Here is a 27,600-nt window from a genome sequence, read left to right as displayed (position 1 = left end):
GAACTGGATACAATTGAAGGTTCAATCGAACATTCAATTGAACTGTTAGCTTTTTATATTATCTTAGTGCCTTAGTTATATTGACCTTATATTACCTTTGGATTTTGTATTATTTTATAATTAATTATAAGATAAATATCAACTTAATGATCTTTATCATAAAAATTTATTAAACGAAATTTTTTAGTTAATATTATAATAATAAAAACATATAAAAAATTTAAAATAAATAAATAAATAAAAATTAAAAAATTGGAAGTATATTTTTTGTTTGGAAAAAATATAAAAAAGCCACCAAAAGTACCAGTCGTTTGTAATATAACCCTCAAATGTTCAAAATATACTAAAGTAGCCTCCCGAACTACCAAATTGTATAAAAATGCCACTTATTTTGAATATTCCTAGAATACCCCTATTATTTTAACAAATAAATAATAAAATAATTGAAAAAAGAACGAAACAATTTTTTAAGAAATACAAGAAAACCAATGGGTGAATAAAAACAAAAAAAAGAAAATGTTTTTTGGAATAAATAATAAATAATTAATCACTGTAGTTTGCCTAAATTACAAATTGCTTCATATCGTATTAAAGTAAAATTAAAGGTACAAAATTTGACTTCAGGGAATAAACTGTTTATTTTTTTAAAATATCTAAAGAATCGTACATTTGATTTTACTTTGTTAAAAGAATAGGTGTATCATAGAAATATAACAAAATAAGTACACTTTTTGATACAATTTGGTAGTTTGACAGGCTACTTTAGTCTGTTATGAACATTGAAGGACTATATTACAACGGCTCGTAGTTTGGATGGTTTTTATTTATATTTTTCTCTTTTATTTTTTTTGTAAATAAAATACCCCAAATATTTAGCTGCACAAAATAGTTTACCAATATATGGCGGTAAACTGGCGCGAGGGTTCTAACATTTTCGGAACAAATTTTTCACCAAATCCCACACCTCCCACCAATCGTCTCTCACTCTCACTCTGTCTCTCACTCTCACTCTCTCCCTCCCTCTCTCTCTCTCTCTCTCTCTGTCTCTCTCTCTCTCTCTCACTCACTCCACGCCAATTTCTCTCTCTCCGGCAGCTGGTTCCGGCGAACCTCTCTCACTGCCAGCTCTCACTCCGGCGAACTTAACGCTCTCTTGTAGCTCTCTCAGGTATGAGTTTCTCCTAAACCCTTGCAAACCTTAAATGCCTCTCAATCACTCAAATAGTATCCATGAATTGTGATTTGAAGAAATTAAGTATTTGGGTACTTCCTCTCTTCCTCTCTTTATATTTTTTTCCCTATAGAACTGATTGGTTTCATTCAAAAACTGCCATGGACCTGTAAATTCTTCTAAATTTGGCTAAATGAGTGATTAGTAATCTGTATTGTCATGATTTGTTTTTTTATTTATTTTTTTTATTTTTATTTGTAAGCATATTTCTCATTTAAGTTTGATTGTAATCTCTTTATTATATTTCCTTTTAGGTTTATTATCTTCCTTATTTAGTTTAGGTTTTCTTGTTCACCATTCTTTAATTAGCATCTTTGCAAATTGAGATCATTGTAATACAATTTAATATATTTCAATATTCAAGATGTAGCACTACTTGTTCTTCTCTCCCTCTCTTTCTGCTTCCATTATAATTCTCATATTTTCTATTCTAAATAAAATTCTACATTCTGATTGGGTCATCGCTCGCAAAAAAAATATTTCAGATTTTTTAAAATACAAAAGTTAGAAAAAAAGAAAAAAGAGAAATGTTCAAAAATCTAATTGGCGGAAAGAAATAATATTTAAATGGAGAGCGAATAATAATAGAGAGTAGTTTATTTGACAAATTGACTAAAGTTTAAAGAGTTAGAGGGAAATAGTCTAAAGATTTTTCTTTAGGCACATGTTAGGGCCTAAAAACAAGATTACAAGTAAACTCCCACCATTTATCTGTTCATGCCCTTTTTGGGTAGGCTAAAATGTTAGGGTGTGTTTGGCAGTTGTCTCTCTATTATTATTATAATTTAGTGGATGGCTTTGAAAGTATTCAATAAAGCTGCATTGGAAATTTGGAATTCTTCCTCTAGAAGAGAAATGTCTCCTCTCTCATTTCTCTATTTACAGAGTTGTTAGGTTTCCTAAAAGTCATCCACTATGACATGGAAAAAGTCATTTTTCGGATGGTTTTCATATTTAATTTTCTACTGGCAAAGAACATGCATGCCATATGGCCCATAGCGAAATTTGGCTAAATAAATTCAGGTTTCCGTGTTCCCAAACTCCCATCACCAATGCATGCATATGACAAAGATAATGACAGTTGCTTCCTACCCTCCTATATTTATGCCATCCCCCGTTTATGCCTAGGCACATGCTCCCTTTTCAGAACATGTCCTATTTCAAGTTTACATGAAATACAGGCTACAATGAAGTTTGTTCCTTCTGTTTTTATGGCATTGAACGCCTATCTGCGATCAATCGCATCAGGCCTGCGATCGATCGCATCAGGCCTGCGATCGATCGCAGAGTACTTTGATTCTCATTTTGAGCTTCTGATACTGCGATCGATCCTGCGATCGATCGCACGTGACCTGCGCTCGATCCCCTAAGGACAAGCTTTAACATATATAAACACATATAATCTTTTGTGGTTCCATTAAACCTCTCTTCTTCTCTTGTGGTTGTATTAAACCTTGCTTCTTCTCTTATTATTACTTTTAGATTAATATTAAGTCTTATTCTTATATTAGGATTATGTTATTAATTTTCTACTTCACATCTACTTCTGTTATCAAAGTTGGTATGGATTATGATTGTATTGTCTTTTCTATTTAAGTTCAATAGGGAAGCAGTACAGTAAACTTGAAACAAGACAACATTCTATAATAAATATCAAACCTAACAACAATACTAAAAAATGTAAAACTGTTATTGAGCTAAACTAGTAAATAAATTACAAATAGAAATTTGTTCTAAACTAGTAACCCACTTCTAGAATATTTTGTTAGGTAACATCGCATTGAGCTAGCATCATTTCGTGTATATTTGTTCTAAACTAGTAACCCACTTCTAGAATTCTCTCATTACCCATGCTCCTTTTAAACTTTCCCTCCCTTAATATTTGAGAACAGACCTCCCATTTAATTCTATTAATTCTTAAGAATCTGATCTTCTAATTTCCTTGTGTGCGTACATGTATGTAACGAATAACCTCTAATAGGGACATCAATATGGATAGGAGTTGGATGCGGGAAAGTACTCGATGTTTAGAACGATTTCAAAAAGGTGTGGAAGAATTCATGGGAATGGCAGTTAAATCAGTTGATTCACATGATATGACAAAGTGTCCATGCCGTGATTGTGCAAATCGATATTATTCTCATATTAGCGAAGTGAAGGGTCATTTGTATATGAATGGATTTACTCCGACATACACTCGATGGATATTTCACGGGGAAGAAGATCATTTTAGGGAAAACACTTCTACAAACATGCACACACATACAAGTGAAATGATGGAGGAGGTTGATGCAGTTGAAGAATTGTTAGACGATGTATGTATGGGGACATTTGTTGATGCTAACATCGGAGAATCCTCTACTTCACAGGGCCCCACAACTGATAATCACGAACAAACACGCTCCTACCAATTTTGGGAAGATGGTTTACGAGAATTTTATCCAGGCTGCAAGGAATTTACACAAATTGCTTTTGTACTGAAGATGCTTCATATAAAGGCGTTCTGCAACATGAGTAACAAGGCGTTTGATATGATGATTGACTTGATAAAGACGGCCCTCCTAGATGGAGAGACATTGCCACGCTCGTATAGAGAAGCAATACAGTTTAGGCGACACTTGAGATTCGGTTACGATAAGATACACGCATGCAAGAATGGTTGTGTGCTTTTTTGGAAAGAACATGCAGACAAAGTGGTATGCCCTAAGTGCAACAATTCAAAATGGATTGATGGCAAAGGCAGAAAAAGTAATATTCCTCAAAAGGTCTTACGGTATTTCCCAATAAAATCAAGGTTACAATGGTTGTTTATGACAAAAGAAATGGCCAAGGAAATGCGGTGGCACAAAGAAGGTCGAGAAGATGATGGCAATACTCTCAGACACTCCGCCGATTCTATTGTATGGAAAGAGTTTGATAAAAGACATGAGTGGTTTGCAAGTGATTCCCGCAACGTGCGGCTTGGTTTAGCAAGTGATGGTTTCAACCCATATGGTAATATGAGTACAACATATAGCATATGGGCAGTAATGTTAACAGTGTACAATCTCCCTCCGTGGATGTGTATGAAGAGTCCAAATTTGATGTTGCCCCTTATTATCTAGGGCCTTCAGATCCTGGAAAGAATATTGATGTATGTTTGCGGCCATTGGTTGATGACTTGAAAGATTTATGGAATGAAGGCATACACGAGTACAATGCATCAAAGAAAGAGACATTTCAATTGCATGCGACATTACTATGGATTATAAATGATTTTCCCGCGTATGGAAAAATATCTGGGTGGTCTACAATTGGAAATCTTGCATGTCCAATATGTAATAAGGATACATCGTTCAGGTATTTGAAGTATGGGCATATGGTGTGCTTCATGTGTCATCGTCGGTGGCTTCCTCAAGAGCATCCATGGCGCAAAAGAGGAGATTTGTTCAATGGTACAGAGGAGCATAGATTGGAACCTGAAGAATTGTTTGCAAGTCAATTGTTGAAACAGCTAAGGGATGCTGAGGGTTTACAATTTCAAAAAACAAGTGGGAGAAAGAGAAAGTACACAGATGTTGTGTTGAATTAGAAGAAGAGAAGTATTTTCTTTGAGTTGCCTTACTGGTCAAGCTTGAAACTACGTCATAATTTAGATGTAATGCATATTGAGAAGAACATATGTGAAAGTATCTTAGGTACGTTGATGAATATTGATGGGAAGACCAAGGACACAGTCAAGGCACGAAGAGATTTACAGTTGATGGGTATACGTAAAGAATTGCATGTGCAGCCAAATGGTGAAACTTATATGATGCCACTTGCGAAGTACACCTTGACAAGAGATGAGAAGAAGAGTTTATGTGAGTGGTTGAAAGGTGTTAAATTTCCTGACGAGTATGCATCTAACATTGGTCGATGTGTGAACAAGCTTCCTGGTAAAATTTCGGGTATGAAAGGTCACGATTGTCATGTCTTCTTACAACGCTTGCTTCCTGTTGCAATTCGAAATTTCTCTACGTCAGAAATACGAACAACATTGACCGAGTTCAGTACCTTTTTTACACAGTTATGTGCACGGACGTTTAAAGTTGATATCCTAAAACAAATGAAAGTCGACATTGTAATAATTTTATGCAAAATGGAAAAAATATTTCTGCCAGCTTTTTTTGATGTTATGATCCATCTAGCACTTCATTTACCTCGGGAGGCCGAGCTTGCCGGTCCCGTACAAAACCGTTGGATGTATCTGTTCGAAAGAGAACTTGGAAGATATAAGAAGTGGACGCGTAACAAAGCGCATCCAGAGGGGTCTGTTGTCGAGTGTTACCTAGCTGAGGAGAGCTTGACCTTCTGTTCCAGGTATCTTCGGGGGATTGAGACAAGATGGAACTGTGAACGGAGAAATGTTGACGTTGATGTTGTAGAAATGTGCCAGCGCTTGGATGTGTTCTCCCAACGAGTTCGGCTGTTAGGAGTAGCTAAATTAGTAACACTGGATGCTAATGATTTTGGTAGGGCATGATGGTATGTGCTTACCAACTGTAACGAAACGGCCTCATATTTGGAGTAAGTTTAGTAATGGTCTTTGTGTTTTATCTGTTACGACATGTTATAATTGTAGGGTTGATGATCATTTACTAATACGTTTATTTTTCATGCAGTGAACATTATAATATGATCAAAAGAGAAGGCGACCGTGACATTGATAAAAAGCATGAGGCTAACTTTGAACATTGGTTCCATAAACGTTTATACAATAGTGGGCGTACTGCAGACAATGGCTCAAAACAATTATATAATCTTGCATGTGGGCTTGATCGTCATGTTAGATCGTATAGATATTGCATCGTGAATGGGGTTAGGTACCACACGAAAGAATGTGCAGAAACTCGTACTACCCAGAACAGTGGTGTTTCTATTTCAGGTGAGGACGAAACCTCAATAACGGAGTATTATGGTAAGTTAAAAAATATTTTAGAGTTACGTTACCCTGGCCAAAATCTCGTGTACTTGTTTGTGTGCGATTGGTGGGACACTGGGAGTGCAACAGGAGTACGAATGGACCAAGGCTTCACGATTGTGAATACTTCTCGTAAATGGTGTGAATCCGACCCGTTCATCTTAGCATGTCAAGCTTCGCAAGTGTTTTACTTGGATGATCCCAAATTGGGTGGTAATTAGAAAGTGGTGCAGAAGTGGATCAAGAGAGACATCTATGATATTCCAACAGTACAAAAGGGAGATAGTACAGAAGATGACCAAAGACTCAGTGATGACGTATACCAGGAAGGTGAATGTGTTGGGGGTAATATGGTCTTTGTTGATGAAGCAAATGTTGAAGCCTCCACTAAATTACGTAGAGATGATGCGACAATAGCAATTGACGAATTATCTATTCAACTTGATGCAAGCATGTTTGCCAACGATAACTTGCTGGACGAGGACCATGATACAAACTTTGATGAGGAAGAGGAGTTATGTAGTAACAACAATATAGACTCTGAACACGAAGAGGACTCTGAACACGAACAATCATCTTCAAGTAACAGTGATACAGATTCTGAATATGAATCTGATGATGAAATGTGTTGAACATAAGCTCACATTTGGTGTAAGTACAAAGTGTATTAGCATATTTAATGAAGTTGATGCTCTCTCTCTCTCTCTATATATATATATTGTGGTGTTTTTTTTTTTTTTTTTACTAGCATGATTATTGTATGTTTGTCAAAAATATTGAACATGTTATATGGTTATAATTTGACTAATATAATTTTGTGGTTTTTGACTTGTTAGCAGATTGATCATAACAATGACAACAACAGGACGTAAACGTGTTCCAGCAGCACGAGGCTGAGGCCAAGGTCAAGGTCGGGGCCTTATTGACGAGCATGAGAGTCTGACTCTCAATTCTGGGTTTGGTGATACAGATATGCAAGTGTCGCCCTCGGCCCCCCTCCTCCTCGAGTCAGTGGAAGGGCATCATTCGCACGATTCTAATAATCCTATTCACTTAGTGGCAGGATTGGATTCACAGGGAGCCGCCCCTACTACATTTTGTAAGTTCATGAATTATATGTTTATGAAATGTTATTTTTGTATTATTTTGGTTTGTTATAGACATTTGACAATATACTTTTCCAAATATAACTTACTACGTTACCATGTTTTGCGTAACAGCTACCACGTCTGTTAGGAGTGTAAGTGGTAAGGCCAAGTGTAAGAAGTTGGGTGACCACGTACTTAAGAATGGTCCCTTAGTGCTAAACATCCCAAATAGACACCGGGCACCTGTAGGCGAGAATGCATCATGGTTTACAAGCAAGATTGGGGAGATTATTCGTAACATGTGCGAACTCCATCACGGTGAATGGAAAAAGGCCCCAGCTGAGGAAAAGAGCAAGTTGTTATTTCATGTTCAGGTATGAATATCAATGTAATGTTTAATAATATGTTTCGTATGAAAAAATAATGTGACACATTTTTTACCATTGTTTTCTTATCTATTATATATCAGTCAAACTTCGCACTGAATATGGAACGATACGAGCACATCAAAGCTATTGAACATAAATTGGGTCGTGCATATGCTAGGCTTCATTCGAACTTGTATAGGGACCATTACAAGAAATATTTTGACGGCATTGATAAAGACGATGATGAGGGGATTGCCAAGGCTAAGGCTATTGGGAGGGAAAACGTGCCAGCAGGGTATGGTCCTGAATAGTGGAACCTAGTATGTGACTCATTTGATGACGGTAAATGGAAGGTAAATATATATTATTATACTGATTAGAAAATTCAGATTGATATAATTTGCATGCACTTGAAGACATTTTATGAATAATTGTGTTTTTTTTTTCTCCAAATTTCATAGAAAAAGTCTAAACGAAATATAAAAAACAGAAGCAAATTGGAAACAAAGCACACAGCTGGGACTTGTTCATTTGTCAACGTCATTTACAAAAAGGTAAATATCTCGTACCATAATTTAATGAAAGTAACATTATTCAGTGTAAACTTTGATTATATGTATTATGTGTAGGAACAAGAAACAAAAGTGAAGCCCAATCCTGTTGAACTATATGAGGCTACCCATATAAGAAAAAAGGATAAACAGTTTGTGAACGACAAATGTAAAAGTCTATATGTAAGTAACTGTTTACGCTCTGATCATTAAGTTGATTAGTGAAGAACATGAATAGTAAACTTGCATGAAGTATATATTAAACTAAGGCCAACTATGACTTGTGCAGCTTCAAATGCAAGAATTAACAACCAGTGAGGCCTTAGAGGAAGGCAATGTGGAAGGAACAAGTGTGGATGACCGAATGCAAGAAATAGTCACACAAGTACTAGGGGGCCGACGAGCTGGGCACGTTAGAGGAATGGGATGCGGTCTTATTCCTACTCCTTTAAGTACTTCATCTCAAGCGTTCACCCACTTCGACAACCACAACGAGTGTAGGAAGAGACAAGAAGATACTCAAAGCGAGCTTCAACAGACTAGAATCGAACTTCATCAGTACAAGGAGAATTTGCAAGCCAACGTTGAGGAAACGAACAAATTGAAAGCCACTGTTGAGTTCTTAATGTCATGTATTGGAGGGTTAGTGAAACTCTACCTATGCATTAATTTTACAAAAACACACATACTAAGTAATCATTAAAAAGCTTATTGATCATTATATGAAATTTTATTCTTCTTAGGTCTGGAGGGAGCTTGCTTGGAGGTGCATCAAGTGAAGCCAACAATTGAGGGAGCTTTGGAATAACCATTTATTTAGGATGTACTTTTTGATAGCATCTATTTGGGATATATTTTTTGATACTATGTATTTGGATAGTTGTTGGTACTTTCTATTTGCTAATGTGTATTTGACTATTTGTTGATCGTGATCTGTTTGGTAATGTATATTTGTTGGTACTTTTTAGTTGGTTTATATTATGTTAAGATATTCGCAAAATTTTTGGTTCAAGAACTTTTGAGTTAGTAAATCTTCCTTGACATGGTTATCAAGGTTAAAGAACTTTGAGTAAACAATGCAAGGGAGTAATAATATATTTTTAAATTTTATTTTTAAGTGTATGCAGGATGACAAGAGTACAAGAAAGTTAAACCACCCAAGTAGGTTCTCGCTTTAATATATTTCATGAAGAAACACATTTTTAGTATCTCTTTCTCTATCATGTTGGGTTTCATTCTCATTGTCTTTGATATTATATATTGGTTCATTCTGGTAGATTACTCAAATTGCTTATGAGGATGAATTGGCAAGGAAGAGGATGCAGATAAGTACTTTATTTTGGGTTCTGGAATTTTGCGGCCCATGGATTGTAAAACATATATTTAATAGTTTTCTCCCTTGGCAGGTTTGGCAGGTTTGGTTAATGGGGCAGTTCTCACATATTTTTTTATGATTTTGATGAGGTTAGTCATTTTGAGTTACGTTTCTTGCGGGCATTTAGATTAGTTTGATTATTTCATACATTAATTGATTCATCAAACAATGTTGTTGTGTACTTAAACATAAATGCAATGTTTCTTATAGAGGTACTCTACGTGCATTTTACTTGCCCATGCATGGAGTTATGTTTCTCCGGATAAGTTTTCCTGCTGAATTCTTTCAGTGTTGGTTTCTTCATAGTGAACTTTTTTTTTTTTTTTTTTGTCTCAATCTTGTTATTAGGCGCACAGTGCTTATCATGGTGTTGGTATTGTGAAATTGATGGGCCGTAGCAGTGGATATATAGCTATGCAAGCATCCCTAGCTAGTGGACAAATTGACATATGTTTGATTCCTGAGGTACTTATTACTAGCAATTAATTGGATAGTTATCTTTGTGAGCTGTTACTGATTCTACTGATCTGCACATCTAAGGTATCTTTTAATTTGCACGGGCCTCATGATGTTTTGAGTCATCTGAAATACCTGATTGAGACAAAGGGTTCGGCTGTTATATGTGTCGCAGAGGGAGCAGGGCAGGTGAGTTACGTAAGGAATTCATATTTTCGCTTGTGGGTTGAATACTATTAATTGATCAGGTGATTTAAATTGTGCAGTCCTTTTTTGGCTTCATGAAATACTATGAAAAACTGCCTGTGTTCATTTCATTGCATTGCATAGATCTTATAACTTCTTCATTATATTTTTTCCCAAGATGAAGAGTAAAATTCAGTATGTCGTTGTTTTTTGATGCATAATTTTCTTCAGAAAACTAATGCTAAAGATGCGTCTAGGAACATTGTATTTGGAGATTTCGGTGTCCACATTCAACAAGAGGTTGGTGGTTGTATTTTGACTAATTTCATGTGGTCTTGATCTCTCCATGACACTTGAGACAAGCTAAGTGGGTTGATAAATAATGAGCTGACTGAAAGTCTAATTTTTAACATCAGTTGATATGCATGTGTTGCATGGATAAGAATGGACTGCAGTTTGGCCTTTTAGTTGTCATTTGTCAGAGTTACAAATATGCTATGTTCTTAAGCCTTCAAGATCTAGGCTCTATTAGTGACTCTTTTGCTAAGACTAGATATGGTCAGTTCACTTTTGATGTTATTTGCAGTGAACAAAACCAAGTGGTTCTTCACTTGAACTAGAAATCATTAGAAAACCTACTAATGCTGCGATCGATCGCCAAATTTAAGTGCGATTGATCTCCAAATTTCGAAAACCTACTGATGCTGCGATCGATCGCACTCCAAGTGCGATCGATCGCAGATTATTATTTTTTATTTTATTTTTTAGGACCATTAGGGTCCACAAAATGGTTAACTATCAGCGTCCACTTTGATTTGGACGCTGATAGTCAATTTTTTAAATTTTTTTTGGACCATTAGCGTCCACTTTGTGGATGCTAATGGTTGACTATCAACGTCGACTAATTCTTTCGTTTACATCATCTTTAGGGTCAAAACATTGCGCCTTTTAGGGTTGATAAAGTGGACGCTAAAAGTGATCATTAGGGTCGACTCTAAGTGGACGCTGATAGTTAATTTTTTTTTTAATTTTTTAGGACCATTAGGGTCCACTTTGTGGACGCTAATGGCTAACTATCAGCGTCCACTTTGGTTTGGACGCTAATAGTTATTTATTTATTTTTTTTTTTAAGGACCATTAGGGTCCACTTTGTGGACGCTCATGGTTAACTAAAAGTGGACGCTAATGGTTGACTATTAGGGTCGACTTTCGCTTCCGTTTACATCATCTTTAGGGTCAAAACATTGCGACTTTTAGGGTCGATAAAGTGGACGCTAAAAGTGATCATTAGGGTCGACTTTTAAATGGACCCTGATAATCAGACATTTGATCATTAGGGTCGAACTATTAGCGTCGACACCTTTAGGGTCGAAAAGTCGACACTGTTGGCAACAACGTCCACTTTAGGACCTTTAGGGTTGGCTCAAAGTCACCCCTAAAGATCTAATTTCTTGTAGTGACTAGCTCGATGCCAATTTCCATTTTCATCAATGTAGGTTAGAGCAGTCCACTTATCTACAAAGTTAAATGGAAGGAAATGAACCTCTCTGATACTAGCTCCTGCCTGCTCATTTAACAATAATATAACTATAGAGCACGATTCTTTAAAAATTCTAAGATGTAAATCAGTACGAAGTAGGGGAAAAAGACTCGAATGACATACCTCATTTGGATCATCAAGCATCCCTATGATAGCAGCATCAATGGCATCTTTATTGTCAATCCTAGAAGCTCTTGCAGCAAGAAGGATAGCATACTCTTTCTCCACTCTCTCAGCAAACACTTGAATCAAATTTTTGTCAATGAGAAACTTATTCAGGGTTAGAGTCCCTGCATCATTACTGCAGAGAACATCCATACTCGCCATTTTCTCAATGGTAGTCATTCTCTTTATAATAGCACCCAACTGAGAGAGCCTGTGTAAACCACTGGCCATCATGATAGATAAAGCAGTTGGCATGGCAATAGGAATTCCTCCAATCAAGAGAACCAGCAGATTTTCAATTCCATCCCTATACTTGCGATGTTGTATTGGGTACATGACTATAAGCTCAATGACAAATTTGACAGCAGTTGAACAAATACAGAAATTACAAATGGCAATGAGAACTCTCTGGAAGTGACCAACTTGATTGGTGTTGTCCGCCAAGTAGGCAGCTTTACCAAAAAAGGTGTGGACACCAGTGGCAATTACAACTGCTTCTATTTCACCCTGTTTACATGTTGAGCCAGAAAATACTTCATCCGAGGGGTTCTTGGTGACAAGAAGGGATTCTCCAGTGAGAGCAGTTTGATCAATCTTTAATGGATCACCCTCGAGAAGGCGAACATCAGCCGGAATAATATCTCCCAATTTAGTGCTGATAATGTCTCCTGGAACCAAAACCGCAACATTTTGTTCACTCCATCGACCATCTCTCAAAACCTGCATTTTATCACCTCAAGAAACTATTAAACCAAAGAAAAAAGGAAGAAAGGGAATAGTAGCAACACCAACTTAAGCATGACATACGAAGTTTGTAAATATGTGTTTCTTATTGGACCACCATCTCTGGATCCATCCATGTCATCAAGTAGATAAGCATCAAAACCCCAGGACAATGGATTAGCTTCAACTAAAGGATACAACATTATTTTGTACATTTGCGTCTCAAATCTTTCCCGTAAATCATGATAGATTAGGATTGAATGTAAATTGAAATGTAACTACGTCATCTATATGAGCATAGTAGTAACTCTATGTTAATAGTAGGAAATTATTAGATTATGTAATTCGCTCATTCAGAATCCAAAACTTTATTTTATGTTTTTTGGGATTAGGGTAGTTTCATATTTCCACTTATTCTCGAGATGACTATCAGCCTCTTCCAGTTGATTAGCACTCTCCCCTTCTCCTCCTAGAACTCACCAAATGATCACTAAATCACAAAACAATACCCATAAGCCTAAAAGATTTATTGATTAAACAACCAAATTCCCCTTCTCCCATGCCTTAACAACAACTCTTGATTCTACTGAAGTTGAGCGACCGTGTTTCTCTTATGTCGTCAAGCATGCAACTTGGTGCATTGCTATGTCTACGGAGTTGAATGCACTTCTCAAGAATGGAACCTAGTCTTTAATTCCATCATCTCCCTTGATGAACATTGTTGGCTCTAAGTGGGTTTTTCATATTAAAATGAAGACAAATGGGAGTGTGGATCGATTGGTAGCCAAAGGCTTTCACCAACAGCCGGGAGTGGATTTTAGAGAGACACACAATCCAGTGTGATCAAGTAAATTACAATCTGCATTGTCCTCTCTCTTGTTGTTACTGTTAGATGGCCTATCAAACAAATCGACATCAGTAATGCTTTCTTAGATGGCTTCTTATTTGAAATTATACGCATCGTTTATCCCTTGGATTTCATCATCCTCATATTGTGTGTAAGCTAAAAAAGGTCATTTATTGCCTCAAGCAAGCCCCCCGCGCTTGGTATCCAAGGCTGAGAAATTATTTGTTGGAACTTGGATTCTTGGGTTCTAAATTTGATAGCTCTCTATTTATTTTTAAATCTGCTATTGTCCAACTATTTGCCTTAGTGTATGTGGACGACATTATTCTTATAAGGACAAGCTTTGCAGCATTGGACGGCCTCATTCATACTCACACAGCTGAATTTCCAGTCAAGGATCTTGGACACCTAAGCTTTTCCTTGGGTATTAAAGTGCAACAAGTTTCTGATGGTCTTTTGCTTTATGAGCATCGGTATATATCAGACATTTTACATCGCACAAAGATGCATCTTGCCAAATGATGAAGATCGCAGAGCCCCTGAAAGTGCAATCGAGCGCTCATGTGCCTGCAACCGAGCGCACGCGGGGACACTTATGCACACCAGGTGATGAGAATGCAAAATGTTACATTTTTCTCCCTTAATGTTTAGTCTTCTATACTTATTTGGTGCTTAAATGTACTCATTATTCTTTTCTTTTGATTTAGGATGCAAATGGAGGCATTAAATGCAAAACAAAGCTAATTGGGCAATTTTGGACAGTTTCGACATCACTTCGTAATCTGGGTATAACTCTCTCATCCGAGCTCCGATTGAAATGATTCAAGATGCTATGGAACACCAAGAAAAATCTATACAACTTTAATGTTTTGAGTTTTGAGAGATACTGAATGCATCAAGGTCGAAATCGGGCTTGAATTTGCTGCATCTACACTGTTGACGTTCTGGAACGTTCCTTAGCATGCAAATCTAATACGCGGATTTGACGCGGTTTATTTGCGGAAGTTTTCAGATCTGGTGCACGAAAGTTCCAGCTGAAAGTACCACCTTCCTAATTATATTAGGACTTTATTTTTATTTTTAATATTTTCCTTAATTGGTCAGATTTGGATATTGTTCTTTTAGGATAATCTTTAGAATATTTTTTAGGAGATTTTGTAGGCTTCTAATATGGGGCATGAACGTGTATAAAGAGGGGGGGAATCATCAGACTACATGCATCTTCTCCCCTCCTCTCTAACTTCTTCTTTGAGTTTTAATCATGGCCTTGGGCGGCTAAACTTTTATAATTGGTCGAAGGAAACGAAAGCCTCAGAATCAATAAAACTGTGAGATCTAATTTGTTCTTATTGTTCAATTTATGCTTTGAGTATTGGATGTTCTTCTATGCCTATTTTCATGATTGTCTCTTTTAATTACTAGGAGGCCTACTAGTTTATTATTCGTTGCAATCTACTGCTAGGTTACATATCAAATCTGTAATTGTTTGATCCCTCCAATTTGTGAAGCAACTATGATTTTTACTGCGTTAGAAATTATTAGATCTTTGGAAGAATGTTCGACGAAATTAAATGCAACCGCTTGTGCTTGTGTTGTTTAACTTCATTGATCTCTCTAATTCTTAAGGCTACTACTAGATTAAACCTTTTGCACTTTTCTTAGGTTGTTTAGTAGTTAAGGTTAATTAGATCGCTTGTTTTCTAATTAACTGTGACTAAGGAGAGATAGGAAAATAGTTCCAAAGGTGAATATTCAAAGTATGAATTCATATATATTTGCATCGATGATCAGTTGTAAAATTCCGATGGTGGATGTTGACTTAGACCAATGTTTGTTCTTTTGATTGATTTCGATATTTTAATTTGAATTGTTCCTTAGTTGTTCTTCTTAAAATTGTTTTTGTTATGCTTAAACCCCCCCATCCTTGTTCACGTAGCATAAAACTAGGCTAAATACTCTCCGTGGGAATGACCCTTACTCGCACTACTACATGTATTTTTAGAATTATAGGTTTTATTTTTGGTTGCCTGCGACAACACACCATCAGGCCTCTAATTGTGCGATCGATCGCCCTTGTGCCTGGGATCGATCGCACAAGGGGCCTTATGTGATGTTTTCGCGTTTTAATTAGGCTAAACCGACTTTATTTCATTGTTTTAATAGGATTAGGGTTTCGGGAGTCTTTATTTATTTATTTTAGTAGGTTTAGGGTTCGGGGGGTATTTATGTCATATTTTATTAGGTTCAGGAGTCTTGGGGCTATAAATACATGCTTATAGCCTCTAGTTTATCCGTTTATGTTGTTTATTGAATTTTCTTGAATAAGAATTACTCATAGGTAAGTTTTCGTTATATTTTTCTTTAAATCATAGATAGACTCTATATTTTGAGAAGAATTCTCAGATCATTGATAGACTTAAGATCTAGAATTATTTATTATGTTCCTTATTGATGTTCTTCGCTGCAGCCCACCAAGTCACACTGCATCAGTTGGTATTAGAGTTCAATTACTTTTCATGAATGGGGAGGAGTGATTGTTGTGCAGACATGAATGAGGTACACGTGCGCACGGAAGTAGCACGTAAGGAGCAACAGACAATTCGTTTACGGTACATGGGCGGTGGGCTGTACGATTGTCGCCGCCAACCAAGACCGCGATTCGCAGAAGCGGAAGGCAAATCTATCGCTGAATGTTGGCAACACATGGAGGATCGACTTAGGGCTATGAGGGATCAAATTGAAAACCTCACTACCCAAGTATCCAACTGGTGTAGTCACAATGGGAATGAATCTAGAAGCCTGTTTGCGGAGTGTCGAACGCAGGGATGTCAACACCTTGCACAAGCTCATGCCAATCAGCGGGTGAGTAGATTCAAACCCGATACACCGGAATTCCAAGGTTGCTTGCAACCCAAAGAGTTACCGAAAGAGGTGCCACCATTGCGAGATATTCAACCTCAACTTGAGTTGGTGCCAGGGTCTAAACTTCCTAATCATCCACTTCACATCAAGAGCCCTAAAAAGCTTGAAGAATTGGGGGAGCAAGTGGAAGAGGTAAACCTTTCAGAGAGTACTACAATTTTTCATGAAGAAGAGGAACCATTGAAAGAGGTAAATCTTTCGGATAGTTTTGTAATTTTTTATGACAATTCTACACATCATGTGCTTGATAAGAGCCCCAATGATAAAGCCTTTGATTTGAGTGTTATGCCAATTAATTATGTTGATTTCATTGGGGTAGATGCTATTTTGTCAAATTCTTCTAACCAAATTTGTGATGAAATCTATATGGCAGAGGAGAATGTTCTATCAAAAAGTGACGGGGTCGTTGCTAGTTATTTGAAGATTTTCATGGTATATGGGAAAGACAAGGCACGAGAAAAGCATGGCAAGTCTACACGGCAAGGTGAAGTGCGAGGCCTTCAACATCATCATCGCAATCTGCTAACGATTAGAGCCATCATGTTTTTTATAGGGTGTGGCCTTGTTGTGATTTTAAGAAGAGGAGAATGGAATGAGCTTACAGGACATCCAAAGGACCGTGGAAAGAACCGGCTGAATTCGATGGCGAATTCTCTCCAAAAAGGGAGAATAATGCAGATCGCAGAGCCCCTGGAAGTGCAATCGAGCGCTCGTGTGCCTGCGATCGAGCGCATACGGGGACACTTATGCGAACCAGGCCTCTAGTTGTGCGATCGATCACCCTTGTGCCTACGATCTATCGCACACAGGGCCTTATGCTATGTTTCCGTGTTTTAATTAGGTTAAACCGACTTTATTTCATTGTTTTAATAGGATTAGGGTTTCAAAAGTCTTTATTTCGTTATTTTATTAGGTTTAGGGTTTTAGGGGTATTTATGTCATATTTTATTAGGTTTAGGAGTCTTGGGGCTATAAATGCATGCTTATAACCTCTAGTTTATCAGTTTATGTTGTTTATTGAACTTTGTTGAATAAGAATTTTTCATAGGTGAGTTTTCTTCATATTTTTCCTTGAAATCATAGATAGACTCTATATTTTGAGAAGAATTCTCAGATCATTGATAAACTCTAGATCTAGAATTATTTATCCGTTCCTTATTGATGTTCTTCGTTGCAACCCACCAAGTCATGCTGTATCACTAAACCACTTAGCACCTCCAATGTCTTCTTGCTCTCCACTTAGCAAATTTGATGCCAGTGGTCTCACTGATGCTATGTTGTATACAAGTGTTGTGGATTCAATGTAATACCTTGCTCTTACACTGGCTAATATCGCCTTTAATGTTAACAAGGTTGCACAGTTCATGCACGCCCTTAGAGATGTACATTGGACTCCAGTCAAGCAAATTATTCACTATTTGAAACATATAATCTTTCATGGTTTACTCATTCATCAATCCTCCTCCTCTCAATTGTTTCTTTACTCTGATGCCAACTGGGTGGGTTGTCCTAATGGTCAGAAGTCAACTTCTGGTTATTGCATCTTCCTTAATCGAAATCATCTATCTTTGATCTCTAAGAAGCAGCCCACAGTCTCAAGGTCAAGCATCGAATCTGAATATAAAGCCTTGACGAATGGTACCGCAGAAATTTTTTGCCTGCAATCATTATTTTGTGAGCTTAGTATTGCTCTATCTACCACCCCATTCATTACTATGATACTATTTGTGCTACCTACCTTTCTTCCAATCCTATTTTTCACACTCACACAAAGCACATCGAAATCGATTATCACTTTGTGCGAGACAAGGTAGCAGCCAAGGATTTGAATGTCCAATTCCTATCTAGTAAGGATCAAGTAGCTGATGTTCTCACCAAGACTCTTGTATCCACTTGGTTTTGATGGTTATACTCCAATCTCAACCTTTACACTAGCACGTCGAGATTGAGTAGGTGTAGTGGATCATAACCCGTGATCAACTTCAATGAAAGGATAAGATGTTATTGTGTACATTTGTATTTCAAACTTGTAAATTGTAATAGATTATAAATGAATGTAAAATGATTTATAACTATTTCATCTATAATGAGCAAAGTACTCCTACGTTAACAATAGGCAATTACACAAAATTCAATCTCACATTTTGATCATATATTTCTCACCTTAGTCTTGGGAGCAAGACTAGCCATAAGGGTTGTATGTGCATTACCAGCATTGCTTTCTACGAGAAATCTGATTGTGGAGTTGATCTGCATAGGACAATGATAGTAGAAACTTCCATGATCCAAGATAATGGGTTCCACACAAAACCCAAGAACTTATGAAGTTTGCTTTCCTATTAGCAAAACATGAAATCATTGCATGCCAACTGAAAAGAAAATAATATGGAAAAATGAAGAGTAGGAAACAATTGTTATCTACAAGAGATCATGCAGTAGACCTTTTTCTCTTCTAGTTTGTTTGGTCCAAAAACATGAAGCCTGTTGGCTCCTTCCTGTGATGTTAGACCTTCCCTGGTACATTTCAACTTCTCAAACACTTCCTCAATTGGTATCTGTTCATGTAAATGTTAATATTCTTCATGCTAAATGGATGAATGACTCAAAAAGTGTTTTGAATTAATCAAGTGCAACTCGCCATGTAGCGTCTCATGATTATTTACTTTGTTAAAGCATTGCCAACAAATGTTAGCTGATTCTAGACAAAGATCACACAAAAAGTACACTAACTATTCATCATATGTTATCACCGTTTGTCATTTACTCATATCCATTAGTCTTGGAAAAGGTCAGCACTCACTTTTATATATATTGAGTTGTGAAAGAGTTATATATATATATATATGAGTAATGTTATAAGGCTTCTTAGAGTCTTCTTAGAGTCATTTCAAATATGATGTGGCTTTTAAAATTACCGTTGAATTTGAGATGTGATTTATTGACTTTTGATCTATTAATGATTTTAAAAGTCACATTACATTTGAATGACTCTAGAAAGATTTTAGAAAGACTTATAACATTACTTTTATATATATATATATATATATAATCCCACTAGAGAAGTACGTATCTACAAATCCCACTTTTATTGGTTTCCTATATTTTCTTTGAGAAAGAAGAAAAATTATTGCTGGTTTGGTTTTTCACTTATTATCACCTCCACGTTTTATTTGGCGAAATCATTTGGGAATCAACTTTTACGAAGAAAATTTGGGATGTACAACATTTCTCTTTTAGAAAACTCTTTCAAATTTTACATTCTGAACTTTCAATTTGATGTAATATACCATTTTCATCAGATTTTAAACATTAAAAATGATCAAATGACTCTTATACCCCTAACTATTTTTTCAAATTTCAAATTTACCCTCAAACTTTAAAATGCCCACCATAGTATCTAAAATCCAAAATGCCTTATTCCCTTATAGACATCTACGGTCTAGATCATTTCTCATTCCACATCACTCGGGTTTGAAAGATGGCCACGTAACGTAATAACCACCGCCATTTCTATCGCTACGTATGCGAATTGCGAAAGCCCGAGACCGGTTCTTGTTTACTGAGATATTTTGTGCGAAGAAAATTTACTAAAGGCAGAGAGAAATGGCGTTGCCGAAGGCCAAGGAGATCGTTTCGTCCAATCCCGTCGTCGTTTTCAGGTTTCTCTTCGTTTATCAAACCGTTCGTTTTTTGATTTGATAAATTACATGTTTATACATATATGGACGTTGATGTCGGGGGTTGTAACCACAGCAAGACGCACTGTCCGTTCTGCGTGAACGTGAAGCAGCTGTTGACTCAATTGGGAGCGAATTTCAAGGCTATTGAGTTGGACACTGAAAGTGAGATAATTTTTTTTCTTTTTCTTTTGTTTTTGAATCCAATTTTCGGTTGTTCTGTATATATGTGGGATTGAGAATTTGAATTCTAAGGGCATTTGATTATGGAATTAATCAATTAAATCGGATTCTTTGTGTGCAGAAGGATTGGTTTAATTTATTATGGCTTTGAATATATTTGCTTCAAATACTTTAGCTTTGTAATTTTAGAGAATTATAGCTTTCACGCAATTTAATTTTTGATTGCATGTGTTAGAAAGCCATATATAATAGATGCAATATTAGCATGATTTTAGCCTAATTGCTCTATCTTGCCTTAAAAGCGGTTTGAAAGTGTGTAAATGCATAATAGGAAGTAATGCATTGTGTTGTGGAGCTCTGGTTGTAAGGTTTGAGGGCTATCATGAACAATGAAGCTGTTGCTTCATGATTACTTCGATTGGATTAGGATTTTCTTGATTTTCTAGGATGGCTCTTTGGTAAAGTTCTTAAACCCTAATCATTACTTTTAATTAAATGGGTTCAGTTTTTACCATCTCGGCATATAACTTAGTGAAGATACAATAGATTAAAACAATGGTTAGGATTTTAACCACTCTAATATGAAGTTACCCTAGGAAAAATTCTACGTGTGAATTATTTATAGTGTGCAAATGGTTAACTTATATTGTTTGTGTTTTGATGTTTTGAAGGCGATGGAAGCGAGATACAATCAGCACTCGCTGAGTGGACCAAACAAAAGACTGTGCCCAATGTATTCATTGGCGGGAACCACATCGGTGGCTGTGACAGTAGGATCTCAATCCCTTAAACAAACTATAGGATCACTAATCACGTTCATATCGATATGAATGTAAAGATTAATTGTTTGTTTTGGGCCTTTAGGTTTAAATATTCTATTCTATTTTATTGTCTTGCAGCTACTACTGCTTTGCACAAGGAAGGAAAGCTGGTTCCTCTGCTGACACAAGCTGGAGCTGTTGCCAAGCTTTCTGCTTGAAGAAATGTAGTTATCTTGTTAATGAGTAAAGTTTTATAAGAGGTAGCTTTATGGTGTTTCTGTATTTTGTGTCAAACTTTTCAAAATCCTAAATAAAATTGGACTTGAAGTGGTGTATTGAGGTAGAATCTAGTGGGTATTTGATATTTCTGTTTTGAAATTTTCCTGATATTCTTGTTACTCCCAGTCAGAAGATATGAATTGTGCATTGCTTATAGGTTTAGAGTTATGTAGTTTGTCATTTTAGGAATTGATTATTCTTGTTTGTGGGCTTGGGTTTGTCCAAACCTGATTTTGTGTTTCCATGGTGCGACCCTAGCTGCCCTGGCTTTTGATTCTGATTTTGGATGTGAAGGAGGTCCCTTTTCGGTTGTGATTATTAGCTGGATCATTATACTCAAATTAATAACCTTCCTTTTTAGGTTGTGATTATTAGCTGGATCATTATACTCAAATTAATAACTTTCCTTTAGGAAGTTGTCACAAAGGGGAGTGATTGGCACTCGTGGGTTTTGGTCATTGTGGATTGTGGATCACTATGGGTGTATGCAGCAAGTCATTCGGATTCAAGGCAGTTGATCTGAGGCCGATGAGGTCAGGGGCGGAACGGGAAATTGTGATATGGGAGTAAAACTATAAAAAGACTTTTTCATTCAGGGGGGAGGGGGGTAATTTTAATTTTTGGGTGTCAATATTATAAAAATTATATATTTAATTGAATTTTTAAAATTTTTAAGGCTGAAGCCCCCGAGGCAAATCCTGGTTCAAAAACGAAAACGAGAACGAAATAAGAATAAAAACAAGTGGAGGAGAGAGATGACTGAAGTTTTATTGATTTTTTATTCTTTTATGTCTCGTTTGGTTTGCGGAATAAGTATTACTATTTACTGGGAATAGAAGAGGTTGGAGTGGAATAATTATTTCAATTATTTAGTTTGGTAGCAACACATTTCATAATTGGAATTCAATCAAAATTTATAAAAAGCCTATATAATTTCTAATTTTTCCAAAAGTCATTAAAAAAAACAAAAACAAAAAAAGAATATGTTGATGCACAGTTTTTCAAATGATGACGTGGCACGCCTACCGAGCTTGAGTTGACCAACACACGAACTCTTTGACTGCACAACAAATAAGAAAGAAGGATCGAAGTGATCGGGGGTGAGCCGGCGGGAACACTCCAATGCCTAAGTCAGAATGAGAAAGAGAAAGGATATTGTCAACAACTACGGAGCTCAGATAACAAGAGTTGTGATTACCTTTGCTTTGATAATATGACTTGTATTTATAGGCAGGGGGAGAATTTGATTTCCCACACATTCAGGAATCTTATCCCTTGATATCGGCTGATCAAACATTTGAATGAGAGATCATGTTTGTTAGTTGCTCCATGAATTCAGTGGCTTGAGATCAGAGGATCAGCTTTGTAATCATTTAGGCCATGCTAAATTAGAGCGTCCGCGTAGGACTCAATCGCTTTTGTGATCTTAGATATCAACTGACATATCTTCATTGATATATGCAGGATCTAGATTGTAAATAGATATGATAACAAGATTACTTATTTATTAAAAGTAGCATCTTTCAAGATATCGGAGTTATCCCCTTTACCAAGACTTGCGTGTCCTGAGTTAATCTTGGACTTTACGATCTCGGCTAGAGGGGGTCTCGGATTTCATGGTCTCGGACTCGTGGAGTTGGACTCTCAAACTCGGATAAGCAGGTCTCGGATTCATGGTCTCGGACTCCCAGACTCGGACTCTCAAACTCAGATAAGCAGGTCTCGGATTCATGGTCGCGGGTTTGGGCCTTTTCAGGCTGTGCTTGGGGACTGCTGAATAAATAGTGGGCTAGTCCATGACCCAACAATTACCCCTCAATTTCGATGTTTGTAGAACTAAGGAAATTTTATGTCTTGACGGAACGGGCCTACTTACCGAGACCAGCTTTATTAGGAGAAGTTCTGAGATAGTCAATGACTTTCCCACCTCATCTCGGACAACTAAGGCGGCAAAATTCGAATTTCAAATTCCAAATTTCAAATTTCTAGGCGGCGTCGGTTGGCATCCCGAGACCTTGTCGCATCATTAATTCTGGCGTTTGAGTACCCTGCACGCCTCACCTACATGCGGCGTCGGTTGGCATCCCGAGACCCTGTCGCATCTGGCCCATTTAATACCCCTGCTACCGAGGTGAGATCCTTTTTAAATAAGGTGCTATCTTTTTTGTATCTATCCATTTTCTGTTATGGTGATAAAATTCTGGTTTCTCTTCTTCATTCTCCAAACGCCTGCTCCTATACTCTCTCTCTTTCCTTATCAATATGTCCGGCGACGAGGGATCTGGCTCCGATGGTCTCGATGGCAATACTTATCCAGCTTGCTGGCGGTCAGAACTAGCCAAAGTAGACAAGGCTAGAATCCGAGAGGAATGCTTTATTCCCAAATCAGTGAAGCTTCGGTTCGATAAGGAGCAAGTAGGTGCCATTGTGCGAGCTGACGCACACGAGGTCTGTTTATACAAAACTATGTTTCGTTCTGGTTTCCGACTACCTTTCCCAAGGGTAGTGCGAGGGCTGTTGAGTCTCATAAATCTGGCCCCGCACCAGATTGTTCCTAACGGATGGCGGGTCTTTTATGCCTGTACTTTACTCTGGCCAATGGCCCTTAGACCAAGCCGTTACCTCTCCGCCCGAGAGTTTTTGTGGTTCTATCGGCTTCAGAAGAACCCGAAGTGTGAGGGCTTGTACAACTTCCAGTCTCGACGGGGGAAGTTTATACACATGGATGGCAAATATTCCAGAAATCACGGGTGGAAAGCTAAGTATTTTTTCGCCACTGGTCAATGGGAGTTTCACCCCACCGAAATTGCTGAAGGTCCAAGGGTGCCGCGGGAGACGAGTGTTCCTGCTAAAAACGCTTCCAAGGAACCGTTTTTACACCGAACGTTGCCGCATGGGCTCGGAGACATGAAAACTTGATGTTTTACACCAAATTGATGGAGACCTTCTCTGAAGGGAAGGGCATCGAAAACCTTGATGGAGGCGCTGGCGGAAAAAGGAAGAGACTCGCCTCCGTGGTCGTCCGAGACCCAAGTCTTGCCACCTTAGGTTCTCCGGCCGCAAACACTCGAGGAGCTACTCCGCGAAAATCTCGTCTTAACAAAGGCAAGGGCAAAATGGTTGAACAGCCTAAGCAGAAGAATATCCCTCTTCAAATCGGCGGGGCCTTAAAAATACGTGGTGGTCCAGCCCCACCTGTGGTCCCTCAGTTTCAGACTACTGGCCCCCTAAAAATGGATGCCAAGGCCAAAAAGCCTAGCACTCCTCCTCGGGCAGCCAGAGTTTTGAGGTTCGTTGACGAGCCTGAGGACCTCGAGGTCCCTCAACCGGAAAAAAAGAAATCGAAGAAGGTGGCTGAAGTAAAAGCGCAAGACCAACTTGCTAACTTTCTTGCTGCTAGGAGAAAGGCGGGTCCTGAGCCCGTGGTGAGATCTGCTGCGAAAGTCGAGGCCTTCCTTGCAAACGAGCCCATCTCAGCTCGGCCGCTGAACGCTACACCTCTCGGCTCAGCGAGAGCTGTTGCAAATAATACTATCCCCATTGGGTCCCTGTTGTTCCAACCTCTTGGTTCGAACATCCAATATATTTTGGATGATATAGAGCTAGAAGAGAATTCCAAGGCCTCAGTAGGGATGGTACAGGAGGGAACCAAGGGTCATACCACCGCGGCCGCAGAGGAAGGAGTAAGGCCGTTATCACCCATCGCTGAAGGTGAGCGTATGGTTCAGGCTCCGAAGCCTGTCGAGGCCTGTCAGTCGACACCTTCAAATGCCGAAAAGGCCTCTACTGCCAAGATGGATCCTGGTGCTGAGAAGGCCTCTGCAGCTAAGGCTCCTGCGGCCGAGACCTCCTCTTCTTCCGAGGCTCTTGTGAGACCGAAAGGGGTGGATTGGACAGTCCGCAGACCCCTTGCTACGTTCGGTGGCGACCTGAGGGGCAATCCTTTCCAGGCACTAGTGGATTTGATTCCTCATGAGGGACTCATTATGGAACGTGACACCACTGCTCAAGGCATGACTGAGAAGATGCTCTTCTACCAACTTGTCGTAAGTTCTCTGATTTTTGCCTTGATTTGCTTTTCCTTCCCTACTCAGGCTAACTGAATTTTTGTTGCAGAGTTTCATGAAGTCGTTGATATTGTACTGTTATTTTCAGAAGACGGCACAGGGCTCGGCTACTGAGACAAGTCGCCTTAAAGACAAGGTCACTGAACTGGAAGCCAAGAATGCAAAACTGACGAAAGTTATTGTGGCGCAAGACGAGGAGCTGCTAATCTCGGGTCAGGAACAGTCTAAATTGCTGGGCGAGACTTCCAGGCCGCCGCGGCTCGGGCAAAGGCTGAATCAAAGGTTAATAATCTACTGACTGAAATTGAAAGCCTCCGAGCTGAAGTGAACTGCCTGCAAGAGGATAACTCTATTATTAAGGAGGACTTCAATCAGCTGGAAGAAACATATGCAGGGGTCTCGGACCAGCTGAAATTGGCTCAAGATGAGGTCTCGGATTTGAAGGCTTTGGTGACCAAGACAAATGAAGCCAAAGTGGTAGCCGAGGAAAAGCTCAAATTCTTTAAGGGAAAGTACACCCAAGGAAGGGCTCAGCTGAAGGAAGCTAAAACCCGAGTTGCCGATTATTTACGTCAGCTGTCCTTTGCCTCATGGGTTCGGAATTCTGTCTGGGCCGACAGGCTCATCCTTGGCTTCAAAACTTTTCGAGCATGGGCTAAGGACTCGACTCAGAGGATAGATCTTGACAAGGTGAAAGTCGAGGACATCCCCTGTTCGGATGCAACTATGGCACAACTGGTAAACCTAGGCCAAGAACAAATGCCTGATGCAGCAGGAATAAAAGAATGTTTCTACAATCCTTTTTTGGATCGACAGCACCAAGGCACCGAGTCCTTTCCTGATGATGCCCGCTCTACCGAGGCCTACATTGCCGAGTCTGCATCTGCCGAAGCCCCTGATGTTACTCCTGTTTTTGCTCCCAAGGCAAAATGATGTATCATTTTTTAATGGTTCCTTGTATATATTTCAAGTTTCTTTTTTAATGAAATGAGTTTTCGTGTTTATACGAATCTTGAGATAATAACTTTTTTATTGCTTATGGTAGTCAGAAAATTTATAATTATATTTCTCCGAGTTAGGTCTCGAAGATTTCGACTTATCCTTTAGCTGTACTACCCCGAGTTTGGTCTCGGAGATTTTGATTGCTACCCCGAGTTAGGCCTCGGGGAATTTAATTGCTACCTCGAGTTAAGTCTCGGGGAGTTTGGTTGCTACCCCGAGTTAGGTCTCGGGGAGTTCGGCTGCTACCTCGAGTTAAGTCTCGGGGAGTTTGATTAGGTTTTTTGATCTATCCTCAGACTTGCCCATAGTTATGCTATTTCGAGTTAGGTCTCGGGTAGTTCTATTAGGTTTTTCGAGTCTGGGTTATGTTATGTTAAGAGAATGCTCCTTTCGGTTGCATCATTTTAGGGCTCGGAAGAGCCTTTTCAGCTGTCTTCTCCGAGACTAATAATTTAATTTGTACATATGAACTTTATATGCTGCATAACTCCGAGATACTTTTATTCATGAAAATAATGAAATGACAAATAAATCACATATCACTGCATTTAGACATAGTACTTTTTAAGGTGCTCAGCGTTCCAAGGCCTCGGAAGAGCCTTACCTTTGGAATCTTCCAAGTGGTATGCTCCTGCTCGTTTGCATTCAACCACCTTATAAGGTCCTTCCCAATTAGGAGCCAGTTTTCCCTCAGCTGGGTCCTTGGTTGCGAGAGTAGCTTTACGCAGGACCATATCTCCAACTTTGAAGCTTTGAGGCTTGACCTTTTTGTTGAAATACCGAGTCACTCTTGCCTGATATGCTGCCATAGCCACCTGGGCTTGATCCCACTTCTCTTGTAGCAAGTCCAAGTGCAGTTGTAAAGCCTCGTTATTAGTCTCGGATTGGAAGGTCTCTACACGATAGCTGCCTGAGCCTACCTCGGCTGGAATGACTGCCTCAGTTCCGAATGCTAAGGCATATAGTGTCTCTTCGGTTGGAATTCTCTTGGTTGTTCGGTATGCCCATAATACTTCTGGAAGGTCTTCTGCCCAGTTTCCTTTCCGATCATCCAGCTTCTTCTTCAAGATCTTGAAAATTGTTTTGTTGGTAGCCTCTACCTGCCCATTTGCTTGGGAGTGCCCTGAAGACGAGTAATAGTTCCTTATTCGCAGCTGGGCGCACCAGGCCCGGAATGAGTCGCAGTCACACTGCTTGCCATTATCTGTGATAAAAGCATGGGGAATGCCATACCGGC

General features: G+C 38.5%; 1 protein-coding gene and 1 pseudogene across 2 annotated transcripts; one reads left to right on the top strand and one right to left on the bottom strand.

The window, feature by feature from the left end:
- Positions 1 to 11,632: 11,632 nt before the first annotated feature.
- On the bottom strand, positions 11,633 to 19,902 carry LOC148583630 (plasma membrane ATPase 4-like; annotated as a pseudogene).
- A 94-nt stretch (positions 19,903 to 19,996) lies between these two features.
- On the top strand, positions 19,997 to 26,619 carry LOC132190640 (glutaredoxin-like). Of its 2 annotated transcripts, XM_088510590.1 has the most exons (5): positions 19,997 to 20,053; positions 20,148 to 20,236; positions 20,926 to 21,024; positions 21,154 to 21,212; positions 26,587 to 26,619. In XM_088510590.1, the coding sequence occupies exons 1-5, from the start codon at positions 19,998 to 20,000 to the stop codon at positions 26,617 to 26,619; spliced, it is 336 nt and encodes a 111-aa protein (XP_088366716.1). In that variant the 5' UTR covers position 19,997. The 2 variants fall into 2 exon arrangements, with proteins under 2 accessions (XP_088366716.1, XP_088366715.1); XM_088510589.1 differs by lacking the exon at positions 26,587 to 26,619 and having other exon boundaries at positions 21,154 to 21,233.
- Positions 26,620 to 27,600: the final 981 nt, after the last annotated feature.

The sequence above is a fragment of the Corylus avellana genome, chromosome 9 (genome assembly GCF_965113065.1).
Source record: "Corylus avellana chromosome 9, dhCorAvel1.hap1.2, whole genome shotgun sequence".
Taxonomy (NCBI): domain Eukaryota; kingdom Viridiplantae; phylum Streptophyta; class Magnoliopsida; order Fagales; family Betulaceae; genus Corylus; species Corylus avellana.
This window is presented reverse-complemented; position numbering and strand designations above follow the sequence as displayed.

Coding starts and splice junctions, on each gene's coding strand:
- LOC132190640 (XM_088510590.1), top strand. CDS start 19,998: ATGGCGTTGCCGAAGGCCAAGGAGATCGTTTCGTCCAATCCCGTCGTC. Junction 20,237..20,925: donor TATTGAGTTGGACACTGAAA/GTGAGATAATTT, acceptor GATGTTTTGAAG/GCGATGGAAGCGAGATACAA. Junction 21,213..26,586: donor TGCTGACACAAGCTGGAGCT/GTTGCCAAGCTT, acceptor ACCCCGAGTTAG/GTCTCGGGGAGTTCGGCTGC.